General features: G+C 40.0%; 2 protein-coding genes across 2 annotated transcripts; one reads left to right on the forward strand and one right to left on the reverse strand.

Annotated features, from left to right (window-relative positions):
* Positions 1-4,884: 4,884 nt before the first annotated feature.
* On the reverse strand, positions 4,885-9,982 carry LOC143884981 (hexose carrier protein HEX6-like). The gene is made up of 3 exons (XM_077388887.1): positions 9,604-9,982; positions 8,359-8,681; positions 4,885-6,142 (listed from the first exon to the last, which is right to left on the reverse strand). The coding sequence occupies exons 1-3, from the start codon at positions 9,731-9,733 to the stop codon at positions 5,048-5,050; spliced, it is 1,548 nt and encodes a 515-aa protein (XP_077245002.1). The 5' UTR covers positions 9,734-9,982; the 3' UTR covers positions 4,885-5,047.
* Positions 9,983-11,914: 1,932 nt separating this feature from the next.
* On the forward strand, positions 11,915-16,901 carry LOC143884982 (O-fucosyltransferase 30-like). The gene is made up of 2 exons (XM_077388889.1): positions 11,915-12,457; positions 14,942-16,901. The coding sequence occupies exons 1-2, from the start codon at positions 12,033-12,035 to the stop codon at positions 16,023-16,025; spliced, it is 1,509 nt and encodes a 502-aa protein (XP_077245004.1). The 5' UTR covers positions 11,915-12,032; the 3' UTR covers positions 16,026-16,901.
* The last annotated feature ends 283 nt before the right edge of the window (positions 16,902-17,184 follow it).

A 17,184-nucleotide genomic window follows, 5' to 3' on the forward strand; every position in this document is an offset into this window, starting at 1 on the left:
CCGTTGATTTGTGGTCATATCAGAGAGACACACGTCTCTATGTGAAAACTTGCTCAGAAATATTCTGTGAGAAAACTTGCTCGGAAATGTTCAAAAAAAAAACTTTCTCGGAAGTTCCGAGAGGCAGTGCCGTGCCTAGCCTCGAGGATTTCGGCCCGGCACGGCATGGCCCGTGAACCCTTCCGTGCAGTGCCGTATCCGACCCGCGGACCTATCCGGGCCTCATTTGGTCGTTTGCCACCTTGACCTCATCAGTGAACGATTTTACTTGAGGGGTTTTTGCAAATGAAGTCTCCTACTTTGCTTTATTTGTAAAAATAGTCTTCAAGTTTGACAATTTACAAATCGAGTCATCGCATTTGAGTGAAATTTGCAAATGCGGCCATGCCATCAATTTATGACCAAAATACTCGTGATAGATTTTTTGGTTCAAAAAAGAACAAAAATAAACTCATATAAAGATGAAAATTACCTTGTAAAAAGATTAAAATACCAGAGAAGCTCAATGACATGCTTTGATAGGGTGTGGGCTAACTTTCCCAGCCCAAGACTCACTCTCTTTGAGGCAGAGAGTGGTTTGGCCTCGGTGGAGGATTATGAGCAACAAGGAAGATTAATTCAAGAGCATAAAGAGTTGTTGATGCTTAAAGAAATCTCTTGGCGCCAAAGATCTCAAGTCAAGTGGTTGTTGGAGGGAGATAAAAACACAGCCTTCTTCCATGCCATGGCTAGTGCTCGCAGAAGAAGGAATAGAATTGAATCCTTAGAAGTGGAGGGGGAGATTGTATCTGACAATGAGCGAATTATTGAAGAAATTATTGAATTCTACAGATCTTTATACTCAGCTGATGGGATGTTACGCCCAATTCCTCAAGACATTTGTTTTGCTAGCTTAAGCCTGGAAGCCTCAGCCGGATTGGAAATCCCTTTCTCTGAGGTGGAAATCCGATCAGCACTATTTTCTCTGGCAAAAGATAAAGCCCCTGGACCCGATGGTTTTTTTTGGCTTTCTTTCAAACTTGCTGGGAAACAGTAAAATCAGACATTCTTCGATTCTTCATAGAATTTTTTGAGGGAGCCATCTTTGACAAAGGGACAGGTGCAACTTTTCTCGTCCTCATTCCAAAAATTGAAGGAGCAACAAAAAGCTCGGATTTTCGCCCGATTAACTTGGTGGGCAGCCTTTACAAAGTCCTCGCAAAGGTTCTGGCGGACCGTATCAAAGTGGTTCTTCCTTCAATTATATCGGTCTGTCAAAGTGCCTTTATAAGCAACCGGCAAATTCTTGATTGTTCTTTAACAGCCAATGAAGCCATTGACTATTATCGGAGGAAGGGGGAAGGTGGCATTCTATGCAAGCTTGACATGGAGAAGGCATATGACCGAGTGGATTGGGCAGCATTAGATTTTCTCATGGGTCGTATGGGCTTTGGGGGTCGGTGGAGAGGGTGGATCCGGAACTGCTTATCGTCCGTCTGGTTTTCTGTCCTCATCAACGGATCAGCAAAAGGATTCTTCAAATCTTCTAGAGGATTGCGGCAGGGCGATCCTCTCTCTCCTTTTCTTTTCCTGATTGTGGCCGAATCACTGTGCAGACTGCTGAAAAAAGGAAGTGAGTTGGGGCTATATCAAGGGTTCCTTATTGGCGAGAGTAAGGTGGAAGTATCGCTTCTTCAGTTTGCGGATGACACTCTTTTGTTCTGTTCTCCGGTCATATCCCAGATTCTTAACCTTAAAGCTATGCTTCGTTGTTATGAGATGGTTTCGGGTCAAAGATCTAATTTCGCAAAATCTCGGTTGTTCGCGATCAACGTTTCTGAGAGCGATGCATCCTTTTTCGCCGGAATTATGGGGTGTGGTTTAGATGTCTTTCCAGCAACCTATCTGGGTCTTCCTCTTGGTGTGGGTCGACCGAAACACAACCTATGGGCTCCTATTATTCAAAGGATTGAGCGACGTTTGGCCACCTGGAAGCGCCGGTTGGTTTCCAAAGGAGGTAGATTAGTGCTTATAAAGGCCGTTCTATCCAATATGCCGATATATTTTCTATCTCTTTTTCAATGTCCCGCCTCGGTTGCTAAACGCATCGAACAAATTCAGAGACGGTTCTTGTGGGGCGGATCAGGGTCTTCCAAGGGGGTCTCCCTGATTAAATGGAGTATGGTCTGCTTGCCTACTAAAAATTGAGGTTTGGGTATCAGGAGGGTTTAGAGTTTTAACCAGGCCCTTATGGGCAAGTGGCTGTGGAGATTTGGCGAAGAATAATCCTCTTTGTGGGTCCGGGTCATTGGAAGTAAGTATGGTTCAGATCATGGGCATTGGGACTCTGTTGATAATTTTAAACTCAAAGGTCTCACGGTTTGGAGGGACATCTTGAAGTTGAAGTCGTTATTTGCTCCTGGCGTCCGATTCAGAGTATATAGGGGGGATCGGATTCGGTTCTGGCAGGATCCTTGGTGTTCGGACGATCCTCTTCAAGTCATGTTTCCTGACTTATTCATCGTTTCATCTCAAAAAGAGGCCTGGGTATCGGAATGTTTTGCAAGGGAACATGGGATGGTGGCTTGGTCTCCTAAGTTTCGCAGAGACTTCTTTGTTAGGGAGTTAAACTCTTACAGTGCCCTCCTCTCCTTATTGGATTCTTGCTTCATCAAGTCTTCGGGCGTAGATCGTCGGATTTGGATTTGGAATCCTTCGGGGATATTTTCAGTCAAATCTTTTTATAACCATCTGATCCCTTCTTTAGTGGAGCATGTGTCCTCCTCGGTTTGGAGACAATCTTGCCCTCCGAGAGTTGCTTTCTTTGGGTGGTCGGTTAGCTAGGGCCGCATTCAAACTATGGATTTTTTGAGGAAACGAATGTGGTTGGTAGATCACTGTCCTCTATGTTTATCCGCTGGGGAATCCATTGACCACCTTTTCATACACTGTAAGGTTGCTCGCCATATTTGGGGTCTTATTTTTTCTCGTTTTGGAATCAGTTGGGTCCCCTCCAACTCTATGGCTGAATTCATTCAGAGTTGGGCCTGGACTCTTTGGAAAAGGAAAGGCAGAACGCTGTGGAAGATGTGTCTCCTGGCCTCATGGTGGTTCTTGTGGAAAGAGAGGAATGCTCGTATCTTTGAAGGGAAGGCTAGATCTCCCTATTGGATTTATATTCAGTTGATAGCTGCGGTCATATCCTGGGCTCGAAGCCTTCCTCTGTTTCGTTTTGTTTCAGCTTTCGACCTCTGGGAAGGATGGTCAATCATATGCTTGGAATCGGCTACCAAAGTGAAAATCCTCCCCTCCTGGATTCCTCCTCCTCCGGGGTCCCTGAAACTTAACTTTGACGGATCGTCTATTGGCAATCCAGGAATGGCAGGAGTAGGGGGGTTATGTAGAAACCACAAAGGGGAAGTCCTCTGGGCCTACTCGGGGCCTATCGGAGTGGCAGACTCAAACGAGGCAGAGGTCCGAGCCGTTCATAGCGGGCTTCTCTCGATGCCTCGTCTAGAGTGCGACAAAATTATCGTCGAAGGGGATTCCTTAAATGTTATTCGCTGGCTTTCGGGTAACGCTTCTCCCCCTTGGCGATTTTTGCCTCTCTTAGAGGAAATAGAGGACAGAGCTAAGGGCTCCTCAATAGTTTTTCGCCATGTCAGGAGATCAGCCAATGCGGAAGCAGACACCCTTGCCAAGAAATGAGTCTTTCGGGCCGCGTTTGAGTGCTTTGACTATCTACCTCCTTGAATTATTGTACTGCTATCTTTGTATTATCTTTGTTCCTTCAGGACCACCTCGGTTCTGTTTTTACATATATATATATATATATATATATATATATATATATATATATATATATATTCTGTTGCCCTTTTCAAAAAAAAGACTCACTCTCTTTGAACCCGACCCATGATATTTTTGACGCCGGGTAGGGCTGGTCAGGTAAAAAGGGACCCAAGTTGCAATCCTAGTCATATTTGCTTCAAGTTATATTTCTCTTTGAAACTCACACTTGGAAAAATAAAAATGTTTCTTTGATTTTTGGGTCATTCTTTTATTTGTGCGTTTGTGTTGATGAATATGCTCCAAGTATATGGCCCTTGTGTGGGAAGGGTGTTTCAGCAATAAATGATTGAGATCCTCTTGGATGCTCTCTGACTCCTGATTAGTGTATGAGATCTTCTTTTCAAGCCGGCTGGTCATTTATGGTAAGTTTACCAAACCGTTCCATTGGGTTTTAGCTTGCACTGTGCATATATTGGTGAGCCATCAGGGGACCATAGATGTCCATTAATGAGTCCTCCCATTTTTTAGCCTCTTTCCAATCCATTTAGTAAGTGTTTTCCAATGTCCTTTTTTTAAGGGTATGTCGTTTTAGAAGTGTTTTCCATTTAGCAAGGCCTTTGGGAGAGTAGGATTTATTTCAAAGAACTTTTGTTTGGACCGCTGGCACTTAGTAGAGACCAAAGGCTGAGATAGGGTAACCAACCACTCCCAATCCACGGGGCGCATTTAATGAGAGAACAATATGAGATTTGGACTTGTTAGAGAATAAGCTAAGAAGTCAGATAACGGTGTTGGAAATACAGTGGTGGCACTGATGGATAAGGAGAGCGAGATGAATAAGCAGAGCGAGATGGCTGGCATGTCCTCATGGTCTCAATAATAGGGTCCACTTTTGAGATAATTGGATTATAGATTTTGTTGATCCACATATTTGCAGGTAAAGGAACCTAGACTAGTAAATGGCTTAGCGTTGGGCCATATGCCGCTTCGAATGGTGTGTGACATATAATATTATTAGCTAAACTGTTGTTAGCATAGTCAACAACTCAACATGCGTGAATTCAATGTTTTTGTTATTAATCTTAACTGCTAGTGTAATATGTGCCATATTCCTTTTTAATGTTGCTGAATCGCTGATTATTGAAATTTAAGGGAGATTGCTACATAATATAAAGAAGTGGGTTTGTTTGTGTTTGTCTTCTAATTTTAATTTGTAATGCAGTAAAATACAGAAATCTTTACTTCCATGAGAATCACAATCTTCCTCCATTCATCATCACAAGCTTGAGCCCATCATAACTTCCCCATCTAACTTACTCTCCTTGGTTCCCTCTCCAACAATCCTCTTCCAGAACCAATGCTTCATCCATACTCGATTCATCTGTTCGATCGGTATGTTCTTAGTCTCCGGCAATAAAAGGTAGATAAATCCGGTCATCACCGCCACCCACGCTCCGAAAAAGAAGAAGAGACCAGACTTAAAATGACAGAGCATGGATAAAAATGTCTGAGCAATGATAAAAGTGAAGAAAAAGCTCACTGCCACTACTATACTCTGTCCGGCCGATCTGATCTCTAAAGGAAAAATTTCACTTGGAACCAACCAACCCAGTGGCCCCCAAGACCACCCAAAACCAGCAACATAAATAGAAATCAAAACCAAAACCAAATAAGCATAGCCAGTGCTCAAACCTCCATGATCAGAGAGTTTCGCTGCCATTATTCCTCCTATCAACATTTGCGAGATGAACATCTGAATTCCTCCAACCATAAATAGAACCCTTCTTCCCAATCTGTCCACTATCAGCATCGCTATGAAAGTTGAACCAGTGCCCACAACTCCCGTCACCACGGCAGACATGAGAGAAGCACTCTCGCCCAATCCGATCGTTCTGAATAAAAGTGGTGCGTAGAAGGCGATCACGTTGATGCCTGTTACCTGTGCGAAGAATGGGATTGCAATCGCCATTACCAACTGAGGCCTATACTTTTGTTCCATGATTTTTCTGAATGGGTGATCAACAGTTTTTGAGACCATACTAGCTTTAAGGAGATCATCAAACTCTGCTTGGACATCTATGGTACCTCTGATTTTTTGTAGCATTGTCATGGCGTTTTTGTGATCATGCTCGCGTTGGATGAGACTGTTGGGAGTTTCAGGGAGGAAAATGGCAGTGACAGTTAAGATTGAAGCTGGAACTGCGGCCATGGCGAGAGATATGCGCCACCCCCAATCTCCTTTGATCTTTTCTGTTCCAAAGTTGATGAGGTTTGCTGCAAGAGCTCCGATGCCGACACTGAACTGGAGGCCGCTGTTGAATGCTCCTCTGTATTGAGGTGGAGCCATTTCTGATGAATATAGAGGGGCTGCCTACAAAGAGAAGATGAACAGGTGGATGAGATATACATAGAGGAGCAAAAAAAACTAAATTCCTAAGAAAAATAACCACTGTCCTGAATCTCTATATCTAACCAATCAAAAAGAGACTTGCAAAATTGAAAATATAAATATTTAATACAGTATGATTTCTATATTTTTTTGTTTTAAATAGTTTTAAAAAGAATTTTCATATCTAGTTAAAATAATATAATATAAGGAAAATGTTTAAAAGTTCACTTTTAACCTCTTCCTAAAGACACTTATTTGGCCCCAAATCTGCCTCGCATATGTGATTAGATCCATTGATCCAAACAGCAACCATAAGGCCAGTGTGATATATGGAATATATGACCAGCTGGGTGGAGTAACAAATGCCGGTGAGAGCACCTTGATGGGATGATCCTAGACCCCCTAATCCATCAAGCATTAAGCGTTATTTAGGGATCTTTCAAGAAAATCTAAATTATAAATTTTATAGTGCTTAAGCTAAACTATGAATTTTATTGAATCCCTTATCTTACGCATGGGATGTTCGGTAGGGATGGGACAAGGACTATTTGGGTCATCACATCTTGTACAAGATCCACCCTCTTGATTTCCCACGCATCCCCTCTAGGATCCAAAAAGTGCCTTTTAACCATTGATTGTAAAAGTGACTTTGTGCATAGTGGTTAAAATAATTAAAAAAGGGACGGAGAGACCATGTCACATGGCTCACGATTGCCTCATTTGGAAAACGTTCAAGCTTTTTATCTCATGGCTATTGCATATGTTTTGTATTTAATGTTTTTTTGGTTTAGGCATCTGTCATTGCCTGGAGACTTCTGAATTAGAAAATATTGCAATTCATTGACAAAGTATTTCTTACACTTCGTCATATATTATACGAATAAAAATAATTTTAGGGAAATGATATCTGCACCAAGGTGTTTAGATAAACAAGCGCTCCACTTGATTGTCGTGTAGTATTTCAAGGAATTTCAGAGGATATTACGGTTGTCGTGTAGTATTTTAAGGGATTTCATAGGATATTACGGTTCTCAAAAAGCTCTTTAAACCCTTTAAATACTACACAACAAACAAGTAGAGCGCATGTTTATCGAAACACCTTGGCACAGATATCATTTCACTTATTATGTATAGAAACTTAAATTATTGAATGCGCAAATCAAGCAGAGCAAATTAATACTCTGATTCGGACTCTCCCTCATGTGTGGCTCCTCTTTTTAGGGTTAGCCTACACGTGTCATAAGTGGCTTTTGGCCATTACATTTGGATTTTTCATATTAAAGAGTTTTGAATATATCCAGCCCATTCGTGTGCTCTGATACCATGTGAAACAACTATTTACTCCAAAAGCTTAAGCATACTGGAGATGGCGTTGTTTAATCTTTTATACTTTAAGAAGTGTTATTATTTGGTTATGAGACGCACCCTTGCTTTAATTTTATATTTTCAGTGTTGTTATAAATGTGGTTGGGTAACGTGGATATAATGGGGCGCCCTTGCCACTGTATTTTTCCTTTTTTACAAGTTGCCCTTGACTGTGATAGATGAATGCTAAACTAAAGGGCACACTTGGAATAGAGGGCAACTTGGGTCGGGTTGAACCTTTGCTCAAAAATGTATTGGAATCAACCCGAACCCAACTGATTTTCATGTAACTCAGTTCGAATTCCCAAAAATCGACCTAGTTGCCCTTGACTGTAATAGAGGAATGTTAAACTAAAGGGCACACTTGCAATAGGGGGTCGGTCCACATCCCCCACGCATTATCTATATCTACTTTAATTTTGCATTTTTAAAAGCAGAAGAGCCATTACATATTATCAACTAGGAAAACACTTTGAAAACAAGATTCCCTGTTGAAAATAAAAACAGGAGTGGCACGCGTGACCGTTGATTTGGACCCTTTTCAAGGTGTATTTATTGCTTTTAAGGGATTTGAGCTTCCTTCATTTGTCTTTTAGTGAGTGTGGCTCCAATGTTGCAGCCTGTTTTTTTTTTTTTTCCACAAAACGGATTCCCATTTTCCTAGCAGTGAACATGGGTTGAAGCACAAACGATTTAGCTGATTGTCTAGCCAAATGCCAAATTAGGAGCATCTAGCAACTTATTGCATATGGGGTAATCTTTACCCCAATATGCTCTCTATCTTAATAAATTAGGTATCTATTTCAAAAAAATCTCACACGCAAATTTTCTACCTGACAAGCAAATCCGACCCCAACTCCGAGTAGAACACGGCCAAAGATAAGCATATAAATATTGACTGCTGCTCCTCCGAGAGTTGCACCGGCGAGAAAGGTAGCACCCCCGATCAGTATCGATGGCCTGCGCCCAAAGGTACGCGTGACGGACGAGGCGAAGAAGGTGGCAATTAGGCCAGCAATATAGAGGGACGATGTGAATGCCGTAAGGAGCTGGCTATCGAATTTGCAATAATTGCTGATCTTAGAATCCTCTTTCGCCTTGGTGTAGACTTCTGGGAAGAATTTCCTTAGAAAGGGCTCCATGGAAGTGACCCCACCTTCACATTTTCGTTTGGAATTCAATTAAATTGTTAGGAATTTTGTGAAGAGAAGTGTGAAACAACAAGTTAATCCAAAAGCATACGCTGTTGGAGAAGGCGTTATTTAATCTATTTAACATTTTAACACTCCCCCTCACGTGTGGCCCTTTTTTTTTAGGTTGGCCTACACATGGCACATGTGGCCCCACTTTTGGGTTGACCATTGCATGTGAATTTTTTTGACATCAAGGAGGTTTGAACTCAAGACCTTTGCTCTAATACCATGTGAAACAACCAGTTACTCCAAAAGCTTAAGCAGATGGAGAAGGCGTAATTTAATCTTTTATACTTTTTAACAAGCAAAATGCATTTCTAAAAATGATTTTGAGGAAAGGAATTTGAATTCAAAAGTTTTAATTGAGAAATTTAAATTTTAGATGGTAGGCAGTGTGTGGAAATTGAGATAGATTCAATAAAGTGAGAATTTATATGATGTATGGCAGTTTAAACCGTATTTTTCAAAAAGTATGGTACGGCCCATATCATAGACTGATCCAAACCGTCCATTTTTTGGGCCACTACGTAAATAGAGTGTCCCCCAAAAATCATTTCCATAGGATTATCCTAACCCTCCAATCTATAGAAGTTTCCATAATGTGCAGTCCCTCTATAGATCAAAGGGTTAGGATCATCCTATGGAAATGATTTTTGGGGCACAACCTATTTATGTTGTGGCCCAACAAATGGACGATTTGGATCATCTTATAATGTGCGCCATACGGTACTTTTTGAAAAATACAGGTTTATACAGCCACACATCATATAAATTCTCCAATAAAAGCATTAAATGAAGAAATGTGACTTGGGTAGACAAGTGAGACAATATGACCCACAAATAAAAACACAAGATAAGAGAATAAGGATTGGTAGTAAGAGAGACCTGAAATTCCAATGTCATAGCCGAAGATCACTGCTCCCATGGCTGCCATCATACAAGAGAGGATAACAAAGGAGGTTATTCTCCCATTGTAACGGCCTGTTTCGCTTTTCACTGCGAATCCGACCGCCATGGCTTCCCCTCAGCTCAGCTGTGTGTGTGTGTGTGTGTGTGAGAGAGAGAGAGAGAGAGAGAGAGAGAGAGAGAGAGAGAGAGAGAGAGAGAGTTCTATTATAGGTACTGAAGAAAACCCATAACCAAATGAGGATGGGTTTTCTTCACTCCAATTATTAGAGAGGATAAAGGCCAATAAAGAAACATAACAGTGAGTTACATTCTTTTTTAAATGTGAGATGCAGAAAGAGACGAAGGAGCAGTCTAACTTGACAGCTTGAGTGGCTTGAATTGAATGTGTTTCAGCAGCAAAAGATTAGGCTCCTCTTGGATACTTTTGGATTAGGGTCCTTGTTTTTAAAATTCACTTCTGATTACACTTATTGGATGACTTTGGGACTTCCATTGGAAACATTTTGTCGCTGTCAGGCATCTAAGATTTGACTTTTGCTAAAGCCCCGTTTGTTTGGATATTGATAACCTATTGGTTTAAGTCCAAAACTGATTATTGGACTCAAAATTAAACATAAATTTGAGTCCGATAATCAGTTTTGGACTCACAATTGGTTCTCTTAATCCAAAACAAACCGGACCTTTGTTTTTGGGGATTTGCTTGGGACCATTGCAGAAGGCATTTTGTGGCAGGGCTGTTGCATGTGAGAGCAGCCACACAGGCTCAGATTTGTCTCACTCTGTGTGGCTGCTCTCACATGTAACAACGCAGCCCCAAGATGCCTTGTTTTGGAATATGAGAAACATTTGCGAGTCCAAAACTGATTCTTAGACTCAAAATTAAACATAAATTTGACAGGGACAAAATGTTTCTAATCAGTTTGAACGTTTCTTGCCCAATGTTTCTACGTCACATATACGCAGGGGCGAACCATGTAGCATAAGGGGGGCAGCTGTCCATGTTCCTTAATAGGCCAATTCAATTGGGCCAGCCCACTTTAAAATCTGAAGCCTGCCCCCCTTGTGTATAAATCCTAGCTCCGTCAATGACATAGGTAAGTTGCAAAATCATCACTTCTAGTTCATATTTCATCATTTTTCCTCATCTCTTGATTACACGATCATCGCAAATGTCCATAGTTTCATCATTATGTCTATTTCCCATCCATTTTCACAATCTTCTAATCATTCTCGAATAATTTTTCAAACAGTTTTTTATTATTTTTAATCATTTCATAATCAGTTCTTGTTAGGTTTTAAACGAATTCTTGATCATTTTGTGATCCCTCCCTCATCCGCCACATCTTTTATGTTTAATTGAGTATAATATTCAGTTTTTGGACTCGCAATTGGTTCTCATAATCCAAAACAAACAAGGGCTAACGGTGTCAATGGGCCGAGCTACTGAGCTTGGTCTAGTTCAGAGATGAGCATCTTTATGTTCGAGCTTAAGAAATATGATCAAATGCTAATAGATGGATTGGGCTATTTTGTCTGGCCCACCGATCAATAAGCTTTTATAAAGGAGAATTTATATAATGGGTGGCCGTGAAAACACGTGAAGTCTAAAAAAGTAAGTACGGCCTACTTTTTTTCTATGATCCAAACCGTTCATCTGTTTGGGCACAACGTAAATAGGTTGTGCCCCAAAAATCATTTCCATAGGATGATCCTAACCCTCCGATCTGTAGAAGATTCCATAAATGATTTTTGGAAATCTCCATTTTCATATCAGTTCAGATCGGAGGGTTAGGATCATCCTATGGAAATCTCCTTTTTTCAGACTTCACGTGTTTTCACGGCCACCCATCATATAAATTCTCGGTAAGAGTATACATGCATTTGCTGTAAACACAATGGAGTCCGATCCACTTATGTGATGATCCAAACTATTCATCTCTTAGGCCTAACCATCTGATTTGTACAGATCATTTCCCATGGATCTGAACCGTGTTTTTTCTCTCTTCTCTAATCATCATCTAAAGTGCACAAATGGGAAGGCCCGGATTTGTGGGCCATGTCTTCCTTGGATGGACCCTATCTCAAAAATTACTAACTGGGATGATCCTAATACTCTGATTTGAGGATAAATGGCAGAAATCAAATAGCTAGGATCTAATTAGATATGTGGGTCATGCATGGACTATCAATAGTGAGTCCAATAGGGGATTGTCTTGGATAGTGGGCCCCACACTCACTTATAGGCTCCCCTGCTAATACCTTCTCTCACAACAGCACATAACAAAGCGAGTGAATGTAAATGAGCTATAAGCGTATTTTAGTCACAACCAGTAGATGAAAACCAGAAAAGCAACTGGTAGGAGAGGTGGAAAAAAAAAAGAATAGAAACATAGAGAGAGGAAGAGATGAAACATAGGAGAAACCCTAGATGCCCAAATATTTACAGGCTAGCCTTCTCAATCTCTATCCTTCTCTTATTCCTCTTTTTCTGCTTTTCCTACACTGAAATACCCAATTCCTTCTTACCCAATTCCGGAAAAACCCTAAAAGCCCCATTTCCCCAATGTAACATAGAAAAAACCCTAGATCTCTTCCCGAGAGGCGAGAGATTCCTCTGGTTCGCCCCACACAGCGGATTCAACAATCAGCTTTCGGAGCTCAAGAACGCGATTCTGATGGCCGCTATATTGAATCGGACCCTGATCATCCCGCCCATTCTCGATCATCATGCCGTGGCTTTGGGTAGTTGTCCGAAATTTAGGGTTTCGAGCCCGACGGAGCTCCGGATTTCAGTCTGGGATCACATAATTCAGCTCGTTCGGACTCGCCGGTAAGTTAGTTTTAATGGCTCGTTTGATTTTGGTATGGGTATTTTCAGGACTTTGCAATGGGTTTCAATTTTATGATTGGATTATGATTTATGAACAGAGAGGGAAAAACGATTATTTAATATACCGTTGGATATCTCATAATTAATGCTCCATAAATTTATAATCACTTCTTTTCAAAAAATAAAAAAATAAATTTATAATCTCTTATACCCTATGATCATACTACGAACCTGCATTGTTCCTATGTTGGTAATTTATAATCTCTTATTTCTAGTGCTTAATAGAAAAATCTAGTGATTTAAGTTATAAGAGAGTATCTTCTTAGAAAATTGTTGAAAGTACATAAAATTTACTGTACTTTATGTAGGCACAACATAGGAGAAGGTGATATATCGGCCTTATGAATGGGGTTTGAACTTTGAACTGTTAGAAATAGTTTCAGTTTTGATCACCGTTATCATATATCCGCACCTGGTTGAGTACATATGATCTCCTTTCCGAGTCAAGCCTTCGCCCTTGTCACAGGCACAAGCATTGAGGCGAATTAATTGTAACTTTTTGCTTACTTATTTGTAGAGAATTTCAGATTATGGTATAGTCAAGAAAACTCTGGTTAAATCCATCCATTTATTGTCCCTGATCACTCGAACACAGATAAAATGTCTTTGTTAGAAACAATCAAAAGGAAATATCCGTGTATATGTAATCAGAAGGGAAATTAAGTGTTTTCCAGACAAAAAAATGGAGGCGGACGTGATAGACTTATTCTCTAATACTTAATATTCTCTGATATTTTATATAAAATGGTATCACCGGGAATATAAAATATAAGAGCTCCAACGGTAGATGGAATTGGCTTAGAGAGTTTTGTGAAGATGGATTGATGGATAGATAGATATTGCTAACACTAGCTTTCTGTGTAGAAAATTGGAAATTGTAGGAGTTAGTTTGAAAAATGGCTGGAAAACAATTATCTGACCTGTCATATAAATATCGTTTTGAAAGATCAATCTAAAACGAAAACTGAACAAGATTTTCTTTTAGAGAATAAAGGTGTATTTAAGGATACTATAATAGAGAGATACCTAGAGAAAGAGAGAGAGAGATATTTCACGATCAAAGGTGTAGTACTGCTTGTAGTAGCGGTCCTTATATATCGTATTAACAATCGAAATATGGTCGAAAGAAAAAATCTCTATTTGATGGGGCTTCTTCCTATACCTATTCTTCCTATACCTATGAATTCCATCCATTTCTTGAAATCTCTCTTCTGATTCAAAATCGTGGTGTAACGTTAATTTCTTCATGCTCGTTCCAAGTTCGAAGTACCATTTGTACAAATAAGAATCCCCTTCCTTACATGATTTCTTCTTCATATAGATAGATATAGGATCTATGGGGATTTGAACACCTATTGATTCTAACAACTGATTGCAGAGTTGATCATTCGGACCTTTCAATTCATAGATGTGGATCTCGGACCTATGAATGGGGATATTCCCGATACTCGCAAAGAAAAAAGGAAGTAAGTCACGTGAGTGTTGAAATAGCATTACCCTTTTTTTCTTGTAGACGGTTACAATCTAAGGTCCTGAATAATCAGTTTTGGACTCACACAATCGTTTCTGAAAATCCAAAACAAACAGGACCTAGCCTAACGCGTTCCATCAGTCCTAGGGCTTTTGCCAAATTGGTTTGGTACCTAACATTTGGTATTAGAGCCTACAACATGTGTTCGAGTCATCGAAGGGGCGACTTGTAAAAAGGGCTACTTGGAGAACAACTAGAGTGAAGCCGTCACTGAGTGAGCTGTCGGTGATATCGGCTTCGGACCATAGCTAAATGTTACGATCCTAAGTGGTTTAAGGGCCTAGCCTATCATGTTCCATCAGTACTGAGGCTTTTGGCGTATAGATTAGGTGCCTTCGAGAAAAAAAAAAAAAAGGATTAGGCACCTTACAGACACTTGTGTAAGAGAAATCTGGAAACGATATCTGATTTTATGCAGGTGGTGATTTTATTCCATGAAATTTAGTCTGGACCATAAGAAGTGGGTCTTTTTTCTATCATATCGAAAACTAAGAATTTATTGGCTGTTTGGTGTTCTATTCTCTGAGGAAGAATGCGGAAACTTTGTTCTATATTTTTAGTATGCTTCGTCATTTGCTTTTTCACTTTTGATTATCTGCCTTCCCCTTCTCTTTGTATTTCTTGACTCAAGTGACATGTTACGATTTTATACTGCAAATTCGATTTTGGCAAATCTTTCTTTGTTCATTAGTTTCATAAGAGTCGGGATATTAAGCTCAGTCTTGAAACTCATGCATATTACTGTTTCAAAACTTTTTTTTGTTCTCATTTTCCTTAGAACTTCATTAGAGGTTCATATCGTTAACTCTTGCAGCTTCCAAATTGGGGCAAACTGCAGATTTCTTTATTTTGCTAGTTTATTTGAATTACTTTCTCCATCTTTTCTCTTACAGGTATGTCTCCATGGCGGATATTGTTGATCTTTCTTCTGTGGTATCCTCTTCTATTGTTAAAACAGTTGATTTTAGGGTCTTTGCATCGTTATGGTGCGGATTAAACATGGAACTTGCTTGTTTTGGCAGTCGATGTTGTGCCCTGTCAGCGATCAGATCTTTGTCTGAGAACTTTAAGCAATGCGGGTCTTTGTTATCTGGCACAAAAGGTAATGTCGATCAGTGTATACATGCTGTAGAAGAAGATTGTAGGACAACAGTTTGGACATACCAACAAAATGACGATGGTCTTTTGGATCCCTTCCAGCCCGATGAACAATTACAGAAAAAGAAGAAAATTTCCTATGTTCGGAAACACAGAGATGTATATAAGGCCTTTGGACCTGGATCCAAAGCTGAAATGGCCCCTATTCTGGCTTTTGGAAGTCTTTTCTCAGCTCCTTATAAAGGTTCCGAGCTTTATATCGATATCCATGAAGCTCCAAGAGACTCCCGGATTCAGTCACTACTTCAGAAAATTGAATTCCTTCCGTTTGTTCCTGAAATAATCAGTTTGGCAAAGGATTTGTCTGCAAATATGATAAAGGCACCTTTCCTTTGTGCGCAACTTAGGTTACTAGATGGGAAGTTCAAGAACCATTGGAAATCTACTTTTTCAGAATTAAAACAACAATTACAGTCTCTTTCGGTAGTCGATAAGGGGAAGACCACTAATCCCATTCACATTTTTATTATGACTGATCTTCCTAGAGCTAATTGGACTGGAACTTACTTGGGTGAGTTGGAGAGCAATTTTAACTCTTACAAGCTGTATAATCTGCAAGAAAGTGATGAGCTGGTGAAACTGACTGCTCGGAAACTAATGGCTGCAGAACATGGACTAAGATCTGGGTTTCTTCCAAGGGCTCGTGATGGAATGAGTAAGAAAAAAGAGTGCCCTTCTGTGCTGTTACCTGACATCCTTTTGTATGTAGAGGAAGCAATTTGCAGCTGTGCTTCACTGGGGTTTGTGGGGACTGCCGGATCGACTATTGCTGAAAGTATAGAGCTCATGAAAAAAAATAACATTTGCTTGAATTCATAAAACAACTAACTTGGTTTATTGATGGTTAATTAAATCATCAGAATTTGATGTTAGGTAGAAGAGTGCATGCTCCTCTGTTTTGTGGGACTTTGATGGATAGGTTGATGAGGAGTACATGCAGCTTTTCTTTGTGGGTCTTCATTCTACAGAAGTATCTTGATGGGTTGATGGTTACATATGTTTGGACTCTATGTTTTAATCCAGGAAGCCTTTGTCGAGAGGACATAATGAAGTCAAATTCATTTAAGATGATTCAAGATTTTTTATGGGTTTGTTTTTACTCTATAATTCCCATTATTGTTGATTTAGAAGGAGAATGCAACATTATTGGTCGAGAGTTTGGGAGCTTTCGGAAGGAAGATTTGGATTCCAAATACAGAGTTTTACAGCTCAATAACTGATTAGCCAAATTTATTGGGGCATTATGAACAGTCTAATGACTCAACCTTTCTCTAGCTCTAGATCATTACAGGATATATGAATGCCCGAGCAATCAATTTACGATACGGTTGGTCTCTCTCAAGCACGGTGTTCACATATTGTACACATCATGAGACCTGGTCTCAAAGCATCTGTTCTAACCACAGTAGAATCATGACTATACCAAGTTTCCTCATGAAAAACACCATCAGCGAGGACACATCCATTCTGCAATATTTTTTTTGTGGATTGATTAACCTAATCGAAGAACCACATGTCACAGAACAAAGAACATTCTAAACAGCAACGCATCCTATTGCTGAATGAAGGTATGTGATTTACTTGATCATTTCTGTTGGTTGGCTGCTTGTTTGGCTCTTATACTTATTGGGCTGTTCCTGGGGATAGCAAGCTGGGGTTTATTTATGGTTGGATAGTACTGCTATCCTTCATTCACATTGACCTTTGTTCTTTGATAAAATATTACCAAAACATATTTTGTGAGCAGGGCACATGATAATTTTAAGATAAAATTATATCAGCAGGATAACTAAACTGGACAGGAACTGCTTATCCAAGAATCTCTATCCCTATGGAGAATATTGAAATCACAGTATCCAGTGTTTCTGTGATTATTCTGTTATGGAAGCCCAACCTATCAAAGGTCTGAATAACCCTACACACATAGCCCAACCTCTCATCTCTCCCAAGCATCTCAACCCACTTTGGTTTTCAGTAT

The sequence above is a fragment of the Tasmannia lanceolata genome, unplaced genomic scaffold, assembly GCF_043159265.1.
Source record: "Tasmannia lanceolata isolate RefF3 unplaced genomic scaffold, GAP_Taslan_0.1 ptg000008l, whole genome shotgun sequence".
In the NCBI taxonomy this organism is placed as follows: domain Eukaryota; kingdom Viridiplantae; phylum Streptophyta; class Magnoliopsida; order Canellales; family Winteraceae; genus Tasmannia; species Tasmannia lanceolata.